Source organism: Lagopus muta, chromosome 4, assembly GCF_023343835.1.
Source record: "Lagopus muta isolate bLagMut1 chromosome 4, bLagMut1 primary, whole genome shotgun sequence".
Classification (NCBI taxonomy): domain Eukaryota; kingdom Metazoa; phylum Chordata; class Aves; order Galliformes; family Phasianidae; genus Lagopus; species Lagopus muta.
The window spans coordinates 15,075,070-15,099,189 of NC_064436.1; the positions used below are offsets into that span (position 1 = coordinate 15,075,070).

General features: G+C 40.0%; 1 protein-coding gene across 1 annotated transcript; it reads left to right on the forward strand.

Annotated features, from left to right (window-relative positions):
- Positions 1 to 59: 59 nt before the first annotated feature.
- HSPA4L (heat shock protein family A (Hsp70) member 4 like) lies at positions 60 to 24,120 on the forward strand. Its single transcript, XM_048941043.1, has 19 exons — positions 60 to 287; positions 3,464 to 3,521; positions 4,903 to 5,043; positions 5,928 to 6,050; positions 7,318 to 7,417; positions 9,028 to 9,161; positions 10,071 to 10,315; positions 10,404 to 10,480; positions 11,693 to 11,844; positions 12,359 to 12,465; positions 12,825 to 12,958; positions 14,092 to 14,294; positions 16,470 to 16,571; positions 17,056 to 17,193; positions 18,070 to 18,195; positions 18,698 to 18,805; positions 19,934 to 20,053; positions 20,576 to 20,737; positions 21,163 to 24,120. Exons 1-19 carry the CDS (start codon positions 181 to 183, stop codon positions 21,355 to 21,357), a joined length of 2,532 nt encoding a protein of 843 aa, XP_048797000.1. The 5' UTR covers positions 60 to 180; the 3' UTR covers positions 21,358 to 24,120.

A 24,120-nucleotide genomic window follows, 5' to 3' on the forward strand; every position in this document is an offset into this window, starting at 1 on the left:
CGGAAAGTGCCGAAGCCGGAGCCGGCCCCCGGCGGACTACCCGGCGGCCGCCACAGCGCGCCTGCGCAGAGGCGAGCAGGCGCCGGTTGGTGGCTGGTGCTCCGCAGTGGGGGAGAGGCGGCGGCGGCCGGTCCCAGCAGCGCAGCGGTCGCAGGCCGGCGGGTAGTGCCCAGCGTAGCCATGTCTGTGGTCGGCATCGACCTCGGCTTCTTGAACTGCTACATCGGCGTGGCGCGGAGCGGCGGCATCGAGACCATCGCCAACGAGTACAGCGACCGCTGCACCCCGTGAGTAACGCCGCTCCGTGCCGCCCTCCCTCGGGCCGCAGCCGCCGTTCTCCCCTGGCCCTCCGCTCCCTAAGGCGGCGGCGGCGCCGGCCGGGCCGTCCCGTCCCACGGGGCCTCCCCAACGTGGTCTGGCGCCGGCTGCTGCCCTGCCCTGCCCCGCGCGCCGCTGGCTTCCGGGAGCGGCGCGGTGCCGGCAGGAGGGCTGCGGGGCGCCGTGCTAGAGGCGCCGTTCTCCCCATCTCTCGCCGTGACTTCTCCGTGTCCTTGGAGGACCGCGCCGTGCGGCGCGCCACAGTGGGCGCCGCAGGTTTCTGTTTGTTTCCGTTGCGATGGCTCTGTGCTCGCGTGCGTGCGTCCCGCCGCTTCTCTCCGGAGCGGCCGCCGGGTCTCGAACGGTCGTGTGACCGAGACGAGCGGGCGGCGCGGAGCTGTGCGTGCCTCCCCGCGGCCGCAACGTGCTGTGCGGGCAGCGGAGATGGGAGGATGCGCAGGCATCCTCTGTCGGTTTCGTTAGCGCTGAGAGGCCGAGAGCCGGCTCTGAAACTTTGTGCCGGGGAAACCCCGGTGCCCATCCGTCGCCTCGCTCTGTTTGGCGTGCGATATGTGCAAGCTGACCTGCCGTAGGTTTCTGTGTATCGAACGTCTCGTTGCTAATTTATGAGTCGCTGTACTTCGAGGCTCTTGCGAAGTGGCTGTGAAAGTGATCTCGGGCACGGCTAGTGAGATAGCACCAAGTGCACGGGTATGTACAGGCAGTGGTACACGCGTCTGGATTTTCTCTCCTTTTCTCTAAAATGTCACTGGGAAAGTACAGTATAGAAAACGAACTCCCTTTCTAATGCTGTTGTCTGAAAGCAAACTTAACAGTGTTAAAATGGTTGTATCACAGAAGCTTGTTGAAGTAATTGGGTCTTATTTCAAGCAGGGTTTGAGCAGATGTAACACTTAAAACCATCCAAAGTGCTCTGTGTCTCACTGAACAGTGCAGTAACTGGGCGCTTTATCTCTCTGTTCCTGTGGGAGAGCTTACATCACTCAGAGACCTGCAGTTAACCAGGAGCTGACATGGATAGGATGTGTCCCAGATACTTTGGCACTTAATTCCAGATTTACCAAGCGACGGTGTTTGTTGTGTTGGTGTAAGGCTCAGTAGAAATACCTGAACCAGTGCTGGACAAGCTAGGACACTCCTATTCACAGCGTGTCACTGAGCTTCCTAAAGAGAGGGCAGTGCTGGGTGTGCTTCACGGGGCTCCTTATGCTCTCTGCACAGGCCTTACAAGCATGGCCAGCACCTGGGCTTTGCAGCCTGTTCAGATACCTGTGCAGTGCTGGTGCGGACAGTGGGGTGTCAGTAGAGCCTACTTTGCATCTACCTAAAAGCAGTATATGTTTGTGGAAGATGGTGCATTATCACACTTGAATGCAGTGGTCATTAAGTCCTGAATACTGTGTCATGATGGTTAAAACATTCTGGTGATCCTTCACGTCAAACCCATCTTCTATAATTTAAGGTGTAGGATTGTTGGCATTTATAAGATGTGCATCTTTGGGATAAGTACTGCAGAAAGAAAGGTTCTGTTGTGAAGCTATCTATGTCAGGAGATGTAGAATGCTCCCTGGGGCTCCTGACCTTGGTGTCTGTTTGGTGTTAACTGAGACCTGGCTTTTTCTGACTGGAGAACTCCAGCAGGTCAGCTGCACACGTTTGCACTGAGCCTTGGCTGCTGAATGCAGGGCAAATGGCTGTGTCTCACACTGTGGCAATGTGCAGAAAAAAAGCTGATGGTTGATAGCTCGTAATCTTTAATAACTTTTTTTCAGACCACATGCAATTAGTGTAGTCACAAGCTGTAATTAAAACCATTCTTCAGAGCATCTTCAAAACAGAGCTTGGAGAAGATTGCAGTCTCTTGGTGAGGAGAGCTGCCGCTGTTAGAGCAGTCCCTGTCCTGCTCAGATCCTTGCTTCAGAGGAAGGCAGGATGCTTTCTGCAGGGCTGTGTGCAGTGTGGTGGTGTATAGAGTAGAAAAGTTGGTTGATGGTGCTATCCAAGTGTATGCAGTGCCCTCCCTCAGTGTGGTGAAGGTGGGGAGGAGGCAGGAAGTAGTCTGCTGCACTGACCTTTATGCATTCATTAAACAGTGAAATTTAAACCTTATGGGTCTGCGTTGTGGTTGTATGTTACTGATGAATGGCCTCAGGCAGATCCGTTCCCAGATGGGAGTAAATCCTACTTCCAATCTGTACAAGCAGAGCTGGTGATTGGGGGTGGGGAAAAAAAGCAAGGATTGTTGGCAGTACTTGGAAACACACTGGGATGATATACTGAGAGTAGAACGTGCTAGGAGGAGGACATAATGCAGTATGTGTTGTTGAAGAAAGAAAATTTGGTAGTTACTCCAGTTTTACTTAGCTGCTGGTGGAGTTAGTGGGGCTTTGAGTGGAGTCCTGTTGCCTTGTTATGTGTGTTTCTTGCAGGTTTTCTTCCTCTTGACACTAGAGGGAAGGCTGCTGGGGAAGTAGCCATGCAGTGTCTGTGCTCCTGGTGAAGGGGTTGGGAGAGGAACAGAGCTGCATGGGGCTGCGGGCTGCTGAGGACCTCCCAGACCTGTGATGACTGGCAGCTATAGGGCGTCTGCCTGCAGTTGGCCGTCACTGGGAGTGCCTGTGTGTTGTGGGGTTGGGCTGCTCAGCTACCTCAGGCTTGGGTGTTATTTTTAATTACTGTCTCACAATGATTGTTGGAAATTACTCCTGCAGTGTGAATGGAGTACTGTCAGACTCTGGGGTTTTTGTTTCAAGATAACTTGCCTGGTGATGTTCAGAGCTTCCTTTTTGGTGTTCCAGACTATTTTGGTTCCAAGCCGTCACCTGGAATTAACTATTAATTCCTTATCTTTATTGTAGAATCTGTAGAACACTTCTGTTTTTAAAGAATTCCCTAAATGCCTTGAGAACAATTGTGGTTGCCAGAGTTTCTACACTAATTTGCAGAGAATGAAATAGCAAGAATTCCACAGCAAGTTCTGGTGCTTGATACACTAATGCTGTTAGTACCACAACCATATTCTTTCACTGTAGTTTTTGGGGCTTTACTTTGTTTAGAATAATGTGGATACAGTTTATAACACTTCCTTTTAAAACTCAATTTTTTTTTTCTCTTTCTTATTTAGAGCATGTATATCTCTAGGATCCAAGACACGGGCCATTGGGAATGCAGCAAAGAGCCAGGTAAATGGATGGAGGGGGGCAGGAGGGATACAAGAGCATATCACTTACATGACTTGCATTCTGTTGAGCTTCAGAAAGAGAAGTAGTGAATAAACTTGATATTGCAAAGTAAGTTGTCTGTTACAAGTGTGCATTTTGCAGTATTATTGCTTCAGTATTCTGTTAATTCTAGTATTTTTTTTATTCTATTACAAACTGTTTTGTCATTAAGAATGGAGAATGGGAAGAAATGGACATCTTTCCCAGTAAGATATTTTTTTTCCTGACCATTTGTGACAGTAAGAGTACAGTTCCATATTATATCTCCATGTGGGGGATGGGAGGGATTCTGTGCTTACAGTTTTTGAAAAGTTGAAGCAGCTGTTCAACAAAAGCTTGATACTGATGCTAGCTAATTCTTTGCAACTTCACTTGTGGCTTAGGAGAACCAGGAATTGTTTTGGAAGGAAAATACTTAGAAAACTTAAAATAGCCACTGTGAATGTAGAAAGCCAAAGCAGATGAGATTTTACCCTTTTTCTTTACACTCAGACATCGTGTTAGCAAGCTGAAAGGAGGAGGCCTCCTTCCCCAAACTGGAGTGCAGTTAACTGGAAATTGAACAGCAGGTTTGCTGAGCGGCTGTAGAGGTGATGGAGCCTCCTGGTAGTAGCATGAGCATTCAGGACGTGGCAGATGCTGTGATAACTTCAGTTCTAAGAAACTTTACACTATTGATCTGAGCTCAGCCCCTGAGCTTGCTGGTGGGAAGGTGTCCTGCTGGTAATGTTTCCAGCTGTTCAGCTCGTTATTTAGGGTAGTAAACTAGACTGGCTGATGCTGAAATGGGTTACCCTGGAGTATCTTCTTTTGGTAGCTCAATTAAATATTGTATGTGTTAGTGTGGCTTTCTGACAAAATCTTTCCTTAAAATAATCCAGGTGAAATACTCATAACATAATAGATGGAGGGAGGGCTTTATCTTCTTTGCAATTGGAATCTGAATTAGAGCATGATTGTAAGAGAAAAGGAGCGCGGTGTGTGCACGTGTTGAAGCTTCATATGAAGTGAATGTAGGTAATGGCTTTATTTGTTACTTCAGATTGCTGTTACTTCGATATGTAAATCATCAAATCTTGTACACGATGTCAGGAAGCTCCTTTAAAATAAAAGGTGCAGCAGTTAACAGTTACTAAAGGGGAAAGTAAACTTGGGTTTGATGGTGGAGACCATAGATCTAAAAAGAGTGCTGCTTTCTTCGCGCTCTGTGTTTTCCAGTAGATGTGTGACGCTTGAAGAAGTGTGTTCAGTATGTGCATTGAGCCCAGCATAACAGGAGTTATCTGAAGGGTTTCTGTAGTCTGCGTGTAAGAGATAACTGAAAATGGAATATCTTTCACAGATTGTTACAAATGTAAAAAATACACTGCATGGCTTCAAAAAGCTGCACGGAAGAGCATTTGAAGATCCTTACATACAAGCTGAAAGAGCCAAACTTCCTTACGAACTTCAGAAGATGCCAAATGGCTCAGTAGGAGTAAAGGTAAGTTAGAACTTGGTGCGGAGTCATCTCTTGCAGTAGAGACCAGCACTTCCAACCTTTGCCATTTGGTGCATATTATATAATTGTGTCTCTTAGTGTACGTGGTATGAAGAGGTATTGCATTGTCTCCCTTGCAGATGTCCTGTAAAACTTTTCAGTTACTAGTACCAGAAGCATTAAGCTTGGATTTCATTCAGCTTGAATAAAACTGTGCAATAAACCTGCTCTTTTCAAGAGATGAAGAGCACCTTTTTCCCTGCAATAACATTTGCTCAAGTATGGTACTTTCTCTGAGATGTCTGTCATGGTTTCTCTTCGTTAGCTTTCTGTAGTCTCATTAATAGTTCATACCCTACGAGGTTTACCTCTGCATAGGTATAATTACAGTGTGTGATTATTCGTGGTATCTCGTTTGTCTTATGGACATGCAGAAACCGAGTTGCTGAAAACCAGGTTAATTCTGTCTCAACATTGAATCTGAACAAGTTATTTTTAAATTACTTCCAAACTAATAGTTGGAAACAGCTGTTCTTAACATTCAGACGTTTTGGCTTGAGTCTCTGTCTGTAGGTCTTAGATAAGAAACACTATGTCTGGAAAGGTATTTGATTTTTATTGTTATTTATTTTTTTTTTTTTGGTAGGACTTTTTCTTTCTTTTTTTTTTTTTTTAAAAAAAAAAGTCAAATGTGTTTTGCTGATACTATTTTTTTAGGTAGCTTTTCAGGCTTTTTTTTTTTTTTTTTTTTTTTAAATCTTGGGCAAAGCTGTTTGTGTACCTCCTTGTCAGGAAGAAATGGTTGTTGGTGAAAAATGCCATGCCGTTGTTGCTTACAGTGCTTAATGTGGGATGATTTCTTAGAGAATTGCAATTTTGTCTTTCAGGTGAGATACCTGGATGAAGAGAGGCTGTTTGCAGTGGAACAAATTACAGGAATGTTACTGGCCAAACTTAAAGAGACTTCAGAAAGTGCTCTGAAGAAACCAGTGGCAGACTGTGTAATTTCAGTAAGTTGTCATCCATTTATTGTCATTTTGCTCATGGATAACTTTATGTAAGTTTGTGCCATTATGCCATAATGTGACAGGGAAGAGATACAAGTGGTGCGTAGAAATCACATTGACAAGGACTTGGGTCTTTATTACAGATTTTTTCCAATTGATAACACTTGTCATCATACATGAGAACGTGGAAAACTTGCTGAGTGTGCTTTGAGAAAACATGCTGTGTAGGCTGATTGGGGCTGGTTTGCTGGAATGTATCTTGCTTTCTCGAAAAGAAATATTCTAATGTAAAGGCATTCTTTCCTAGTCCCAAAGAAGTTCCCAAGTGTATGGTCAATTTTGTAGTTGAGTGCTGTTTGGTTGTATTGTATTTGAAAGTTACCTGGAACTTACTGCTCTGAAGATAATGTACTGGGGATTTAAGAAACCTGAATTGCCTATGTCTGTTGAAAAGGTGTTGTTTATTTGGCTCATCTGCTTGGTGTCTTTTTTGCTATGCAGCTCACCCATGGGGGTGAGCAGGGGCAGCAGAACTTAGGCAGGAGGGTTTAGAGGGGATTTGTTCCCAATATAGAAGTCCTAGATGTCTGCTTTTCACATTGTAGAAAAGCGGTAGCCAACAAAATAGAAAATACAAATATAATTCTGTGTTAAGCTTTGCTGAAGTTGAAGAAATGGCAACTGACTGCAGCCAGTTTCACTTAGAAGCATTTAGGTCTGTGATTGTGCTTTGTCTATTTTTGGTGGAATTGAAGACTGCAGCCGACTGTAAGCTGGAACTGTCAGTTAGGTAAAATGGTACAGCTTGATATAGACCCAGTTGTAGCACAAAATTTAGTTCAGAGGTTCTGAACCTAAAAATACTGTAGTGCTTCAGCAATAACTTCTGGGGCTGTGTATTTATGCATACTTATTTATGCAAATCTTTTGGCTTTGGTGTATAAATGTTTTGAGCTCATAATTATTTTGAGATCAGATTCATCGGAAGAATGAAAACTTCATGGAGGTTTGTTGGTGCTTAAATACGCTTTTTTAAAAAAGAGGTTTGAATTTCACTTGCATATTTTTGTCATGGTTTGAAATTTTAATTAAAATATGCCATGAAGTGGATTGCTTGGCTGTTGTATTCAGACTGCCTTATTAATCTGAGGTTAGTTTATAACACTTTCTTGTGGTATTGAAATTTATAGTCTTGTTTAGTGGGTAAATCAGACTTCTTTGATTTAGAAGTCCATATGTCATATCCTATGTAATTATTTCTTGGAAACAGGTACCAAGTTTTTTCACTGACACGGAGAGAAGGTCTGTAATGGCAGCTGCTCAGATTGCAGGATTAAATTGTCTGAAGCTAATGAATGAAACTACAGCAGGTAAAGTCCTGTGTGCACAGAAATAGAGCGGCAACGCATGTGAATGTTTTCTTAACAAACTGTTGAATCTGTATGGGCTGTGACGCACTACTGTTACACAATTAGGAGCTTGGAAAAAGCTATTGAGGCTTGTATTGCCCAGTCCAACTTGATAACTGGAAGCACAGTGAACTGATGAAGCTTAGGGGCCCTGAGGAGAGTTTGCATTTTGTAACCATAATACTGTGCAACTTAAATAGCTCCCCTGCTTGTGAAGTGGGTATCTGTGCTTTCCTCTGTACCGTGGAGCTGCAGCAGGTAGGTCAGGAAAGCCTGAACTAGCTTCAGAATCAATCCAGCAGGGATATGCACCTGACCTAAATCCTCAGCTGTTGTATGAAATAGTACCATAATGTTGTGTTATCAGATGTAACTGCATATTTTCTGTTTGAAAGATTGCGATTAATCCATTATTTATGTGAGATGTGTTGTGGAGTCTTATTTTAAGAGTGATTTTTTTTCCATGGGTTTGCTCTACATCCAAATCACCTCATCCATATCTCTTTCTAACTTGTAGTTAGCTGCATGTAAAGTTCTTTCCAATTCTTGATCAAGCAGTAACACGACAGATTTTTCTTTCCAGCTTATTGTCTGTGCTGAAATAAAAATAAATTTCACAGCAGTGTGAGGAGGAAGTTGGTTTTTTGTTTTTGTTTTTTCAATTAAAATGTATTTAGGGGAGATCTTAAAAGTGCATAATAAAAACCCCCTCATGTTTAACTTCTCATGTGTGGTTTAAAAAGGTGCCTCTACACAGAGTGCATTGTTACGGAGTTTTATCTTAAGGCTCATTTGCTGATCATATTTAGAAACCAAAGTTATCGCTTTTAAAAATATTCAAATTGAGTAAAGTCTGTGGGAAAGTGACAGTTTAAGCCTGTTGCAGATCTGTCAGTTGTAGCATTAGCATGATTGTTATTTCTCTGAAGTAACTTATTTACTGCCCTTACACGGTTTTGATGAATTCTATGGCAGAGTATTAAAAAGTGCCACATGGGAACTGAAGTTGGAGTGGTTTAAACCAGTCATGTAATTTTTATTGATATGAATTCTTCTATGAGATCTCAGCAAGCTCTCTGGGTGAATGCTGGTTTTGAGATCTTAGTTTCTCCTAAACTATTTTGAAAACTTCTTGTTGAGCATACTGAGTTGTGCAGAGCTGAGCTAAGATTCTGAACGTAATTTCAGAGGAGAGTTACAGGTGTGACCTTTATATGTGAATAATAACTGCCAACAAATCCTAAAAATTGTAAGTTAGGGTAGAGCGTGTGTTGCTAACGTCATGCTTTGGAAGTACAGAGTGTACAGTTGCTGCTGGCAGAGGTGATACAGAGTGCTTGAATGGCAGTTATGAATTAACGTGAGCTGATAGTAAGACTATAAATCGAATGACAGCACAGAATTAGGCAACTCATAGAGCCTGAAAGTCATGTCTCTTTGCGCCCAAATATTCTGGGAGAGCAGAGTGATGGAAGTATTTAGTTTAAGTGTAATTAGCGCCTTTCTTTTGGTAGTGCTTGCTTTCCATCTGAATGCAGCTCTGCCTTGACATTCACACGTTTCTTTTGCAGTTGCTCTAGCCTATGGGATATACAAGCAAGATCTACCGGCTTTGGAGGAGAAGCCGAGGAATGTGGTCTTTGTCGATATGGGGCATTCTGCGTATCAGGTTTCAATCTGTGCTTTTAACAAGGGAAAACTGAAGGTAATCTGTTTTTAAGTCTTTGCAGTAAAATACCATATTTCCAAAGCATTTAATTAAAAATATTGTTCTGTGGAAAGTTTTGTAACTAAACAAAATCTACAGCAAATAGTATTGAAGTGCAGAATACCAAGATTGCCCGGCCTTTTTGCAGTTGCGAGAAAGCAGTTTTCAATAACAAAATGCCCAAAGGTTGCCTTGCAAAGTGCTTGACAGTTGAGAAAATATGTGGCTTTTGTGCCTTGTTTTCCCAGTGAAATAGTTGTGCATTCCTAGTAATCTCACCTAAAGAGTGGTGATGGAATGATTGACTTACCTATGGGGTATTGTTGAATTGCTTTAAACTGTTTCTTACGATCATGTTATAATGATGTAAAATCTAAATTCAATCAAATGTGAAACAAAACAGTATTTGCTTTCCTGTTTCAAAATTTTCATCTTTGAGGTTTGATCTACTGCTGGCTGGGTGTTTCTGTACATTGGTCTTTGGTAGACTTCAGCTGAGGTCATGTGGAAGATGATAGTGGTGTGAGGTTTTTGTTTTTTGGAGAGAGGGAGAGTGAATCACAAGACTAGTAATAGCATTAAAAAACAGCTAACTTGCTTTTTCTTCAGTGAGCTACTAAACTGAGTAAAGGCTGCAGCATGGTGGAAAATGGCATGATAAATGTAGCTTTCATTTTTAGAATAATAATGGTTGCATTTTATTTGAGGAGGGCAGAAAAGAAGTGAAGTGAGTCATTTGTCATGTTTATTTTTTAAGTTGTTGTTCTGTCATGCAACTGACAGTAGCTGGTTCACATCCACAAAAGATGTGAACTTTTAAAACTATATGAAACCTATCCCTTTATCTAAAGAAATGCCATTAGATAACTTGTATTCTGTTTTGTTTGTTTTTTCACTTTTATGCAGGTCTTAGCTGCTACCTTTGACCCTTTCTTAGGTGGCAGGAATTTTGATGAGGCTTTGGTAGACTACTTCTCCGAGGAATTTAGGACAAAATACAAACTGAATGTAAAAGAGAATCCCCGAGCACTGCTCAGATTGTATCAGGAATGTGAAAAACTAAAGAAGCTTATGAGTGCAAATGCTTCTGACCTTCCGCTGAATATAGAGTGCTTCATGAATGACCTTGATGTCTCTAGTAAGATGAACAGGTACCGTACGTTATTTTCACTGAAGTATGACCAGACGTGGTATCGCAGCTGTCTTTTTAATATGGAACATTTTCCCTGTTCCTGGCAGAGCTCAGTTTGAGCAGTTGTGTGCAGCCCTTCTGTCTCGAGTGGAGCCTCCTCTAAGAGCAGCCATGGAACAAGCTAGTAAGTAGGAGTTGGGTGCTACCTTTGGTTCTAGAAAGTAATCAGTAATGTGGTTATCCTAGATCTCTTTAATGATTATCTTTTTAATGTATTTTTGTATTCATTAGAATTGCAAAGCTAAGTACTGAAAAGTTAAATGTAAGTTCCATTCATATGCTTGCCATGTATGCATGAATTCCATTCCTGCCTCATTTAGTGCACAAATGCGTATGCAACCCTGACTTATTGACCTTCATTCACCCTGTGTAATGGAAAAGGTTGGGCCATGGAAATAGATATGTATTTCTTAAAGGGAAAAAAAAAAAAAAAAAAAAAAAAAGAGGGGAATGATGGGGATGGGGGAAACCAGTGTACTGTACTTTGAACACTTAGCAACTGTCTGGCCAGCCTGTTCCATATGTGATACGTAAGTCTTCACTGACCTGAGAACTTGGCAGTCTATTCTCAGAATTTTTGAAGCATGTGCAAATAACAGTTTCTTTTTGTTTGTTTGTTTAGTGAGAGAAATAGTCTTTCCTAGAAAAAGGTTTTATCCTATTTTTAGCATCTTCAACAAAAAGGGAAATATTCTGCTTATTTTTTGAGTTGGCTCGGTAACTAATGCTGGAAGTAAGAACTTGAATAACTGCTGAGCAAAAACATACAAGACTGACAGCTGTTTGAGATTCTGAGATCACTTCATTCTCATATCTGGAATCCAGAATTAAAGTTAACCTGCAAGCGCAGTTGAATATTTATTTTTTGTTTTCAGTCAAGGGTTTTGCTTTTCTCATTGGCAACGAAAATTAATCCAAACATACGATGAGGTATGTTTGGGCTTTCTTTTATTCTTGTCTGGGAGGAATGAGAGGTGGTGTGAGTAGTACAGGGCTGCCAAGGGAAATGATGCACATTTGGGTTTATGTCCACCAGAAGGGAGAGAGTGCACATATACAAGGTGTTTTTGAAGAACAGCTGTCACAACATGAGCTGTATTTGATGCTTTGCTTCTGCATTTTCCAGAGTTGTGCAACCAGTAAACTTCTTAGCCTGCAGGAGGGATAAGGGTTTTAAGGTGCTTCACTGCAAATCTGGTTTTAAAGATTTTGTTGGCAGTTTAATCAGTGCCTGTTATTAATGTGTAGTTAATAAGAGACTGTCTAATTTTTGTTGTAGAGACAGCTTTTTGTTATCTTGGTGATAAGTAAAGGCAATGCGCGCTCTTTCTTCTAGGACTTCACCGTGAAGATATCTACAGTATAGAAATAGTTGGTGGGGCTACTCGAATTCCAGCAGTGAAGGAACAGATCTCTAACTTTTTCTGTAAAGAAATAAGCACCACACTAAATGCTGACGAAGCTGTTGCAAGAGGCTGTGCCTTGCAGGTATGGGTATTAAAATTCAGTATTGCTCGCTTACTGTGACGTCCTACTGCACTGTAACTAAGGAAAACCAAATATCACTGTGGGTAGAGGGAGGTCAGCTCTTACTTGCTTATTGGAACAGCTGGTGACAGATCACATCAGAAAAGACTGTATTATGTTTGCTAACTTGTCACTGTCATATTAAAGGGAATGACCCTGTTAGAGACCTGTTGAATTTGATTGTCTGAATTTATTGGTCCACTTCTGTGTAAGCCATTTGTAAGATTTCATTGTGTCATTACTGACAGTGAGCAGGGAAATGGTGTTCATTTAATTAATTAAAGTCAGCCAGTTCAATTATCTCCCAAGCCAGTTCAATTAATTATCTGCCAAGAGTAAAAAGATTCTGTTTAAAAAATGCTGTGGTAAGCTGGAACCTTCACATGACCTGTATGCACTTAGATATTAATTAGTTGCTGTATTGCTATTTATTTTACTACATGGGTATAATAAAATTCTGATCTTTGTTTTCTAGTGTGCAATTCTTTCCCCAGCTTTTAAAGTGCGGGAATTTTCCATCACTGATGTTGTTCCATATTCCATAACATTGAGATGGAAATCGTCTTACGAAGAAGGAACAGGGTAAGTTGCAAAATGTCTGCTGAGAAGTATGATGGTGTGTTTGTAAGGGGAAAAAAATTGAGTTGTGGAGAAGGCCTTTGAGACTTGGAAGTTGTCATCTGATAAACAGTTCTTTCTCTTTTTCTTTTTTTCCTTGATTTCCAATTACTGCTTAATTGAAAAGATATTTAAGAAGCATTTGCATGAAGTCACTTAATTTAAGTGACATCAAATGTTTAGTCCATCTTGAGATGCACTGGCCTTTAATGTGCAGCTCTCATCAGAAACTTTCAAGTAAATAGGTTATTTAGCATGGCTGCTGATAATCCGTGATATTATGCTCAGTGGTTTAAATTTTACGTAATATTTTACTGCTGTAGGGAATGTGAAGTCTTCTGCAAGAACCATTCTGCTCCATTCTCAAAAGTAATTACTTTTCACAAGAAAGAGCCTTTTGACCTGGAAGCTTTCTACACCCATCCGCATGAAGTGCCTTATCCTGACTCCAGAATAGGTAAGAACGTGTGAATAAGAAAAGCGACTTCTATTGGCAAGGAAGAAGTTTTCTCTGATGATCTTTACATCCATGCTTCCTACGTTATGGTAAAACCTCAGTTCTGTAGAACAACTGAGAACAGCCTGCTTGTCTTTGATGCAGTGCTCAAACTGTATCAACATCAGATGATAGCAGTCACTAGAAAATTTACTTTCTCTGTTCTTCACTGTTTCTGAATGCTTCAGAAATGTCACTGCAGAGAATTTAGTGCTGTGTTGTCTGGTTCTTGCAACTTCAGTAAAATGTACAGCAGGACCCACCAGCACAGATTTTTTGAAGTAATTGCATTAAAGGAACTGTTATTGCTATTCATCTGTTCAGATATGAATTTATGTCACTTTCTGCTCTTCTGTGTACTTAGAACATAGACATTTCCTGAATGAGTCCAAAGAACTGGAGGGTTGAATTAGTTTCCTGATAGCTAATACTGTTTTACTCATAATTTACTCAGCATCTTTAAAACTGATTCGTGATTTTATTTGCTGACTTGCGAGTCAGATATAAACTTGGTAGTACTTTTTTGGGTGTCTGCAAGATACCCGTCTTTAGGAAAGAGCATTCTCATCTGTATGTGCGCAGTCTGCATCACTTTCACTCAACTTGCAGCAATTTTCAAAATACAAACCTAACTGTTTGCAGAAGCCTCAATAAATGGGCTGCTCAGTCTCCAAATGTCCAGTGTATCAGGGTAACTAAATCCAGGACCTTTCTCTGTTAAGTTTTTTCTTTGCTAAGTTAGTGTAAGTAAGCCAGAGTTAAATGGGTGAAATAAATGGTTTGAGGTGAGTCGCAGAATAGTTCCTCTACTGTGATGGTTAGAAAAGGTAGCAGAGAGATTTAACGCTTGCTACAGCGTTATCTTGATTTTTCTGTCAATAGTGACATTGTCCTGTGGCTGTACAACATAACTAAGTGACAGACTAGTTTTTAATTTGTCTAGCTTCAGTTTTTGTCATAGAACTGGAAACTAGGTAGGAAGTTTTAAAATAAATTTTATTTCGATCGCATTGTGATTTAAATTAGCCTTCAAGTTGTGGTTTTGGTGGTCTTGCGTTGTTTTTGTTTTTAATTTTCTGATCTCTTTTCTTAAGGGCGTTTCACTATTCAGAATGTTGGTCCCCAGCATGATGGTGACAACTCCAAAGTGAAAGTTAAAGTGCGTGTCAATATTCATGGCCTTTTCAGCGTGGCCAATGCTTCCATAATAGAAAGGCAGAACGTCGAGGGAGATCACAATGATGCACCGATGGATACTGAGTCATCAACTAAGAACCAAGGCAGAGAAGATGAGCTGGTATGTAAACTTGTAAATATCTACAGTCCTTGTAATTCTGACAAGAGAGATGATAATTGGAAATTGCTATGATTTCACCTCCAAAAGCTGTATGCTCTTTTTCATGCTTACATGATTTCTTCAATTATATAACACGTTTGTTTGTATTATTAAAATACCGGTGACCTGGCACTTTGAAAACAAAACTATGAAAACAAGTGGGTTCCAAGGGGAAATTTTCTTCCTTTGTTTTTTTTAGCATCTCTACACTAGTCCTGGTATTACTGTGTTGCTCTCAAATGGCAGCACAGTTAATGTGTTCTGACGGATGAATTCTAAAGGTGTGGGTTTTTTTTCCAAGTACTACATCTTTGTTGATTAAAGAACAGATGGTATTTTTTTCATAAGCCTTCTTTCACTTAGGATGCTGTATGTACTTGTCTATAGGTAGTTCTTACGAACTGGCTTAAAAGCCTTGAGGGGAAGTTAATGGAAATACATGTGTGATAGTGTTGCCATCAATACTGGAGAAATTAGTGGTTTAGACATCATTATGTCACTGCTAGTCAATACTGTACTGCTGTAGAAGTGCCTGCTCACAGCATTCTGCCTGTCAGTTCTCCCATCCTAGTGTAAGGAGGATCATTTTCTTTGCTGGTGTCTTACATACTACAGGTAGATAGCTGAAAGTTGCAAGAGTCAGCTCCTAGACTGACATGGTAGGTGTTAGGACTGGGTGGCAGAGAGTGCTTTTGTGGCTGGGAGTGGCATACCAGCAGTGGTATCTGGCAGTTCCTGGTGGATAAGTGCTTTGCATCTGACATTTGCTTGGAAGTGAAATGCCTGGAACTGACATAGCTGGCATTTTGTGTTATCAGCATGCTGCATGTCAAGGTTATTAATCTTAGTAAGTACACTGTGTTCAGTACAAGGGTAACCACTTCCCTCCTCAGGCTTTGTTGGTTTGTATTACTTCCATTTATCCTAATACATCTTCTGTTTCACAATGATGCTTGTCAGCAATTACCTTTCATTATTGAGGATGATACCCTCGACTCTGAGGATGAGGTTTGTAGTGTATATGTGTATTTCCCATACCCCCTCACTCCCAGTTGCTTGTAGGCAAGGTAGTTCCTTCTGGTTATTGCCTTTCCTGTGTGAACAGTAAGAACAGTAAAGAAGTTCTGTTCTGCAATGAGAATGCTTAACTTTGGTAAAAGTAGCCTGTTTACTTCCTACTTCAATCACTAAAACTTGGCCGAATTAACTAACGCAACTAACCTGCAGCACGTGCACCTGTGCTAGAGTTGGCTAGTATTTCACCAAACTAACAATAGTGTTTTATGCATATGTGGTGTATAAATAAATGAGTTTAGTTCTTTGTGAGAAGTCAAAGACTACTTCGGTTATATCTTGACTACTCCTCAGTCTCTTCACTATTTATTGATGCCTTGGATTTCCAAGTACTTCCAAATAGTCACTCTGAAAATTTGAAACTTATTTATTAGGATGTTATTAAAAGTTTTTGCAGTGACAACAGGGAATTGGAGAACTTGAACTAATTCAAGTGATCAGCTCTCGTAATTACAGTGATGTCTTTGAAGACTCTCAAATCTAAAATAAGGCAGTGAACTACTTACTGATAAATTCAAGTGAAACATGGAGTAACCAATAAATATAATTGGTCTCGTGCTGTGAAAGGCTACTACAGAAATGAACTTCCATGGTCCTGTGAGACAAGTGCAGGCAACACTTAAAATTATTAAATTACTTCTGTTTTAGATTATAACTTTTAAGGGTTGGGGGAAATGTTATGTGTTCAACGTTCTGGCTGTTCCTTACAGGATCTGTAGTTACTGCCTGTGATGGTGCTGTGCTTCTAGAATTTTATTTGCATGTATTTCATATGTATTTATTTCGAAATTAAAATGGAGTATTCCCTGCGCTTAATATAATTCTGTGGATAGCAACATCATAATTGATTAAAGAAGGAAAGCCAAATTGCTTCTGTTTCTATCTCAAATTAAACAGAGATGCTGCGTTACCAAAATGCCTGTTGAAGTAATGCTTGATTAACTAAATCAAAGACTTGTTGAGACTGAATTGAGCACATAAAGACTGTGATGTATTTTGATAGACATCAGTCTTAAATCATACCACAAACCTGTGCATTCCGTTATGCAACTCTTTGTCTAGGATAAAATGCAAGTTGATCAAGATGAAGGTGCTCAGAAAAGTCAGGCTGAACAGCAGAGCCAGGCAGACGAGGAAACCGAAAATGCAGGAATTGAAACAAAGGTATGTATTCAGCATTGATAAGGAAACGCAATATTGTTTTCCTTAGAGTCTCCTTTTTCTGCCTAATATTCTCAGATGTATTCCATTAATCTCCTTAGTTGTGATTCGTAGGGACTGTATTTGGAAGAGCAGAGAAATTCTACCTTAGCACTTCCCTTTCAGTGTTGTAAGCCACAACTTCTGAAGTAAGTTTCCTTGATTTAACATAGGTTTGAAGTGAAAATGAAAATCAGGGAAGCTTGAGAATCTCGGAGAAGAACATGCAGTGTCTTTAGGTTTTTCGAACAGTACTTCACATTACTTGAAGAAATTAAATTTCACCAATTTGGTTCAAAAGTAAAATAATGGTGATTCTGAATAGCAGATGCTTGTGCTTCATTTGCATGCAGTTAATTTGTAGCTCTTAGTAATTTTTGTCTTCTTTGTGGATAAGTGTAGCAATATTGTAATTCTTTGAAGTTCCTTACAATTGAAAATCTTACAGGCTTCTTCTGGAGACAAACAAGATCATCCAACCCTGCCAAGGGCTAAAACAAAAGTCAAGAGTATTGACCTACCTATCCAGGCAAGCCTCTATAGGCAACTGGGACAAGATCTTATCAATTGTTATATAGAAAATGAGGTAAGAAGGATGAACAGGTGATTACTCATATTAACATCAATAATAACTTTGTTTGCACACCCTTAGAATTTCTTGAGGCTTTCCCTTCAGTAAGGACTTTGATTTTTACCTACTTTTAGTTGGTGTCTTTTTCTTGGGACAATAAATCAATTTACTAGTAGTGCTTAATTACCCACATCTGAATGTAATCTATTAGACTGTTCTTACCTTGAACAATCAATGCCTTTCTTATGCAAGAAATTCCTAGGATTTCCAGTAAAGGCTGCACAGTCTGTTATAGGAATGCTAATTGTTACTGACTAACCTGAATGGGTCATGATTAGCATTTGCAGACTGTTTTTTGTGCTCTACCAAGGCTGTGTGGCTGGCTAGATCAGGTTTTTGCCCTTAATGGCTTTATCAGCAGGAAAAGTGTTGGAAAGTATTGCCTGTAGAACACTTGCTGTCCACGGAATCCTGTATTTGCAACACCTTTACAGGTATTATCTCCCATTGCAAAGATTGCACTCATTTAAGATCTTCTCTGAAAGATGGTCAGTGCAAAGACTAAAATGGGGAATAAGTTTTCTGTAGAGCAGAATGACTCTTAGGGACTTCCAAACCCGTCAGTACTTCTGTTTTTGTGATGGTCAGACTATAATTTCTACCTGATCCGTTTACGCTGAAGCACTTCACAAACAGCTTCTGAATGTGAACAGTTCTCGCCCCCATCCCCTTCCCATTTCAGTTCTTCCTGAGGTGAGGATAAGTTACACAGAGGAGAAAATTAAATCAATATTGGTCCTTTTTGTGGTTTGGGAAAAGTCATGCTCAAGCTCAAGTGCTCATTTTGATACTTGAAATTCTTAGTTTTAACTAAGCTTTCATCCACCCTAGGGGAAAATGATGATGCAAGACAAGCTTGAGAAAGAAAGGAATGATGCTAAGAATGCTGTTGAAGAATATGTGTATGACTTCAGAGACAAACTGTGCGGAGTCTTTGAGAAATTCATCACTGAAGAAGTAAGATTCGCCTGTGTGTTTCAGCTATTGGAAAATGATTTTTCTAACAAAAGCTTTGAGTGATATCTGTGGAGGCCACAGGATTCTATTGAACTTGTCTCAATGTGAAATGAATTAACTTCAGAAATGAAGTTAATTATGCATCAGCCTGGCATTTGAATTGCAAATACGAAAATGGGCAGAAAAATGAGTGCTTATTATCTGCATTTTATTTATTGAAAAACACTATTAATTCCCCACTTAAAAGAGTGGTGAACCTGGTGTGTTGCTGAAACCCAAGTAAAAGAGAAAGTGGTACACTTGGCTTTTGCAAAAGCAGAACTGAAAAAACATTCATGTTTCTAATGGCTGTCTGTGGAAGTGTCTGGTACATAGGCAACAATTTTCTGAAACAGCCATTCCGCAGTAGCAGTTTCAAAGTCTATACTCCATGAATTACCTGGTTACCCAGCAACACATTTTGTTCTTTGCTAATTGATAGTGTCTCTGACTTGCTTCATAGGATACAAACAAGCTGACCTTGATGTTGGAAGACACAGAAAACTGGCTTTATGAAGATGGAGAGGACCAGCCAAAGCAAGTGTACATGGATAAGCTCCAGGAACTAAGAGTAAGGCTTCAAGCTCTTTAGAAAGAGGGGAAGGGGAATAGTGTATATGCATGTTGTGTGGCTGGTGTAAGTACATATCTTCTATTGGGGGGTGTGTGTGTGCCTGCCTACACGTGAACTGGATAAATCCAGTAACACAGCAGTACGGACATGCAGGTTGTACCTGGATGGTATTTAGTTGCGTGATTGAATGTAATACGTAGAACTAGGGATACATAGAACTAGCAATACTGTTACTGTCAGTTGTCCTTCTAATATGAAGATGGTCAGCTGAAGTTGACAGTGGCTAGTGATGAATGGTAAAATTGATCACTGTGAGAATTTTTTGTAGCTCTTGCTACACACTGAAAGAGGCTTTTCAGTATTTGACTGTTCTCCCAAGTATTCAGAACTGCACTTGTAAACAGATGGCTCTGGTTTCAGTGTTTATGATGGTCTTCAATAGCTATGTAATAAAACAGAAGTTTTGGTCTAACACCAAATGGTAAAGGTTAATGCATGCTTTAACAGTAACTTCCACTATACTGTTTGATTGGTAATGACCAAAAAAAGCCCATCTTAAGTACTTCTAAACTTAAATAATCTTGTGGGCAAGTGTAAATTGTGATGAATGGATATTTGGTTATTCAAGGCTATGTCTCTAGCTTTAGTTCTAACTGTTTCCTCTCAAGTGATGTTTTCCATTGTGGGAGAGGTCATTGATGGAAACTTGATAAGGGCAACTGCCTTCATGCCTGGATACCAGTATTCAAGAGAAGGGGAAAAACAGACAATAAATAAAAATATAACTTTTCTGACTGTTTTAAAATTCAAACCATCCCTGCAGATTGTCTTGTTTCTCTTCCAAGTGCATTGTAACAAATGCTCTTTTTGCTTTCTTTTGCCAAGAAACAGCAGAGCACTAATCGTTTATTTAGACTTCTGGGTTTTTTTGGTGGTGGTGGCACTGCACTACAGCAAAGTGCAAGGATTAACTCTTGAATAGGTGTGAGGAGGAGGGAAAAGCCATGCTGCTTACGATTCCATTTTTATTCCTTGACCAAAGTAAAAGAAACTTGTGTTATGTCAAGATCTTTATTTCTGGGAAAATGAATTAGTTGCAGTATCTCACTTGGTTTATGTTTCCAGAAATTTGGACAGCCTATTCAGGAAAGATACATGGAACATGAGGAGAGACCAAAAGTTTTAAATGAACTGGGGAAGAAGATTCAGCTCCTTATGAAAGCAGTAGAAGCATACAAAAATAAGGTAGAAGCGTGGAATGATCTTTGGGTGTTTGAATTTGACTATAGGATTTTTTTGTGTATATGTTCTAAAAGAAAAAAAAATTTTCTAGGACTTAACTTTTAAGCTGCTGTAAAATGACTTGTGCTTACTGTCCTGAGAACTTCTAAAACTGTTTTTCACTGTTCTTTGTGAATGTGAATTGAACACTCGTGTTCTTTATGGTGACTTGTACCACCTGAAATGCCTACCACAGTGTTATCCTTGCTTCCATAACCCAAAAGGTTATACATTGGGGTTATTCAGGTGAGTCTGTGTGTTCTCTTGCAACTTTATGACACAGCTGTGCTTAAGCAGTGTGCCTTTCAAAATTTCACATACCTTAAAATTTCCCGTGTTTTGTTCTACAGTTATTCTTCATACCAAACCCTTGTTTAAAAACATTAATTTCTAGTGGGTTGTAGTAATGGTACTCAGTTGTGTCCATTAAGCTCTTAATTGATTTAGAACTGTGTAGTAATTGATTAAAAACATCTTTCTCCCTAGGATGAAAAATATGATCACCTAGATCCTGCTGAGATGGAAAAAGTTGAAAAATACATTAGTGAGGCCATGAACTGGTTGAACACCAAAATGAATGCACAGAACAAACTAAGCCTAACTCAAGATCCCATTGTCAAAGTGGCAGAAATAATATCAAAATCAAAGGTAAAAAAAAAAATACATATAAAAATTGTCATATGTGTTGCAGTCTAGTAAGCTTCTCTTGAATAAGATTTTGGCCTCTGTATTGAGCTAGAATACCATGCCTGCAGAGATGGTAAAGCTCTAAGGAACAGGGCTGGCAACAGCAGTTTTATTAGCATTCAGTCCTAGCTCTTCACCTTACAGCAATACCTTTGAATAGCTGAAAACATCTGGAGCTATGGCACTGGTTGTGCTATAAAACTGATTACTGTAGGATTTTAACAAATCAGAAACTTCTTTCTTTTAAGCTTCTAGATTTGATAGAAGTCTAGTCCTTGAAAATGTCATGTTGGTCATTACAGACATGAAAGAAATTTGAGATGTTCAAGTTTCATGCAGCTCCTGTGGCACCAAATAACTTGTTTTCTCACTTTTGTTGTAACTAGGAGTTGGATAGCTTCTGTAATCCCATTATATACAAGCCCAAACCGAAGATAGAACCTCCCAATGATGGGCAGTCAAAAGCTAATGGTGAACATAATGGACCAGTGAATGGACAGAGCAGCACTGAAACAGGACCTGATCCAGCGAAGGACAATTCTCAGCAGACCAAACCATCTGGAGAAATGGAAGTGGACTAAATCTTGTGTTTCCATTACTAAAAATAGTGCACAGGGTCCATTCTTTTGGTACACACCTCAGATGTTCAGTTACTCTTAGCCAACCTTCTGTCATTTGTTGCTGAGTAGTTTTGGAAGTGTTTCATATTAAGTACACCTCTGATGTTCATTTCCACTGATGCTGCTTATGTGGAGCTTTAGCCAAATGTAGATTGTATAAGTCAGTTTAAGCTTTCCCAATATATTTTATATCAAAACATACAGAATTGATATATAAATGGCAACAATCTACCTTATTTAAAGCTTTTATTGTGGATAAACCTCAGCTCCTTTATTCAGGAAAGGATACTGTATTGCACTACTGATGCTCAAGTGTAGATCTAATTGCATCTTTATTTTGGAAAAATATTGGAATTGAAGTGGCAACGCTTGTCACTTGAAGCACTGACCTTTTCTAGTTATTGTATTGTTATAATTTAAATATTAAAATAGAGGTTAGTTGGCATACTAGTCCATCTTGTTGATGTACCATGAAAATTGTACGGTCTCTTTCATATAAACTAATACAAGCATAAACATTTTTTTTAGATTCCCATACCACTAACAATCTTAGAAAATACCAGTGTAATGGCTCTGCCATTTGCTGAAATTAAGTGAATGGTCTCATTGCACACTGCTGTACATAACGGACTGTGCTTATAGGATGATGCTAATGATAATAGTATCAAGTGGTAGAATATACAAGGACTTACATAGCTTTCCCTTGAAAATGTCTTGCTGCACATGTTACCATTTCCACTTGGTTTGTTTTGAATGAAATCTACATCTTGATTGCATATCATGCTGGGGATGAGAAACAGCAGAAATTGTGCTGTGTGAGCTGGATATTGGGCTAATGTTGAGGTTGCTTAAGTGCTGTCTGTTGCAAACTTGAAACAAATACTAAGCGCTTATTTAAGCCATGGTACTTGGCATACAATCCTTTTGGTCAAGGATCTAAACAGAAGAATATGCAAACTGGATATTACTACTCTAAAGATAAAAATCTACTTGATGAATTTGCATAGCTTATCAGTTATCCTTGTTCATCTACTTGATCTAATGGAAGTGTCTATTATGTATTATACAGCTCAGTCACTAGTTTCTTTGATCTGTCTTGGACATCATCAAGATCCAGTGTACATTCATATATACTGAATGCTTCAAGCCAGTCACGGCGGTACTGTAGCACTTGTTAAAACAAGCCACTCCTCTTTTGCTTTAAGCAGCTCTATTGCCAGAATAGAAATTGACTACTTTATGGAAAATAGTTTATTAGCCAAGTTAGCATAGCTGACTGAGATGAGTTGCAGTGTAACGCTTCAGTGACTTGAACTCCATTGCAGAAATGGATGTAGCTGTTAAGGCATCCCATATAACCTTGCTGCTGCTGTAAACAAGCAAAAGTCATGCTCTTGCTTGCAGTTCTGGCAGCCATTTTATTTTCAGCCATGCCCTGATATTTCACCACTGTTCCTGCTCTCTGGTCTCTGACACAGACTGCAGCTGATAGAGCGAACTGTATTAAGCACCATCTTCACAGAGAAAGGAAGCATCACACGCAGCTACTGAAGTAACTCAGGCACTAGAGTCATACTTCATGAGTGATACAAGTGACTGACCCATAAACAGCTCCCCTACCAGCTGTGTGTGGTCTGGTGCCTTTTGTTTACGTATTTAAAGCCTTTGTACAAAATTTGAGTGGTGTTGAACTGTAGCTGCTCTGCAATCTCAGTCTTGATTTCCTCTGCTATAATTCAGACATCTTTGGCATCAGAGTGACTGTACTTTAGTGTCAGCTGTCCCTAGCGTAAGCCAGTACATAACTGGGCAAAAGCTTTGGTCCTGTAGGCTTTTTGAATATCTTTCATGAATATCTTAATGGCTTTAACACAGTAATGACTGGCGTTCTTAAGTACTGGCTTCCTGAAACCCATCTAAACAATATTTTCTCAAGTAGACTTGCTGATACCTGGCAGGTGAAGAGCTTAGACAGTGGGAATCTCCAGAATGAACTCTCCAATAATTGGAGATGAAAATGTCATATATAAGGAAAAATTCCTTATTATGCTCTTAATGGTTAAATGTTCAATATGGTATTACAGGTGGTACTGGTGGCGAAAGCCTTCTTTAAGCATGAAGGACAGAGTAATTTTACAGCTGCTTAGTGTCTCAAGCTTAAAAGCAGGCATAGTAAAGAGAGTCTCAGTAAGGTTTTCGTACAAAAATAGTCATGTTTTTGCTGTGCATCTGCTCTGTCTCTGGATCCCTGTGGTCCGCTGCCTGCACTCATCAGGTAGCAACTGGTCGCTGGTCACAAAATACATGTTACAAATCCCATCTGTAAGGGCAAACTTGTTCTTACTACAATGGAGGTAAAATTAGCGCATTAACATATGACTTGTTAATGACTAATCTGTTTTCTGTTACAAAGAGGAAAGCTTTACCATATAGGGTTCTCAACTACTTGAACCATGCACAACTTGCACAAGAGGTTTTGCACGCTGGACTCCAGTGAGTTACCTTTGGCCACCCTGATGGGCTGCTCCAGAATGAATATCTTCCAGTATAACACAAATAACTGTGGTGGCTGACAGTAGCGTACAACCTTGCATCTTACAACAGCTATTCTTTTTTCATACTTAGTAATCTTTTGAGGGGAAAACATATATCTAATGTTTGAAGCGGTTCCCTCCATCTCATAAGAAAAAAAAAAAAAACAAAAACACAGCAACACTAATGCCA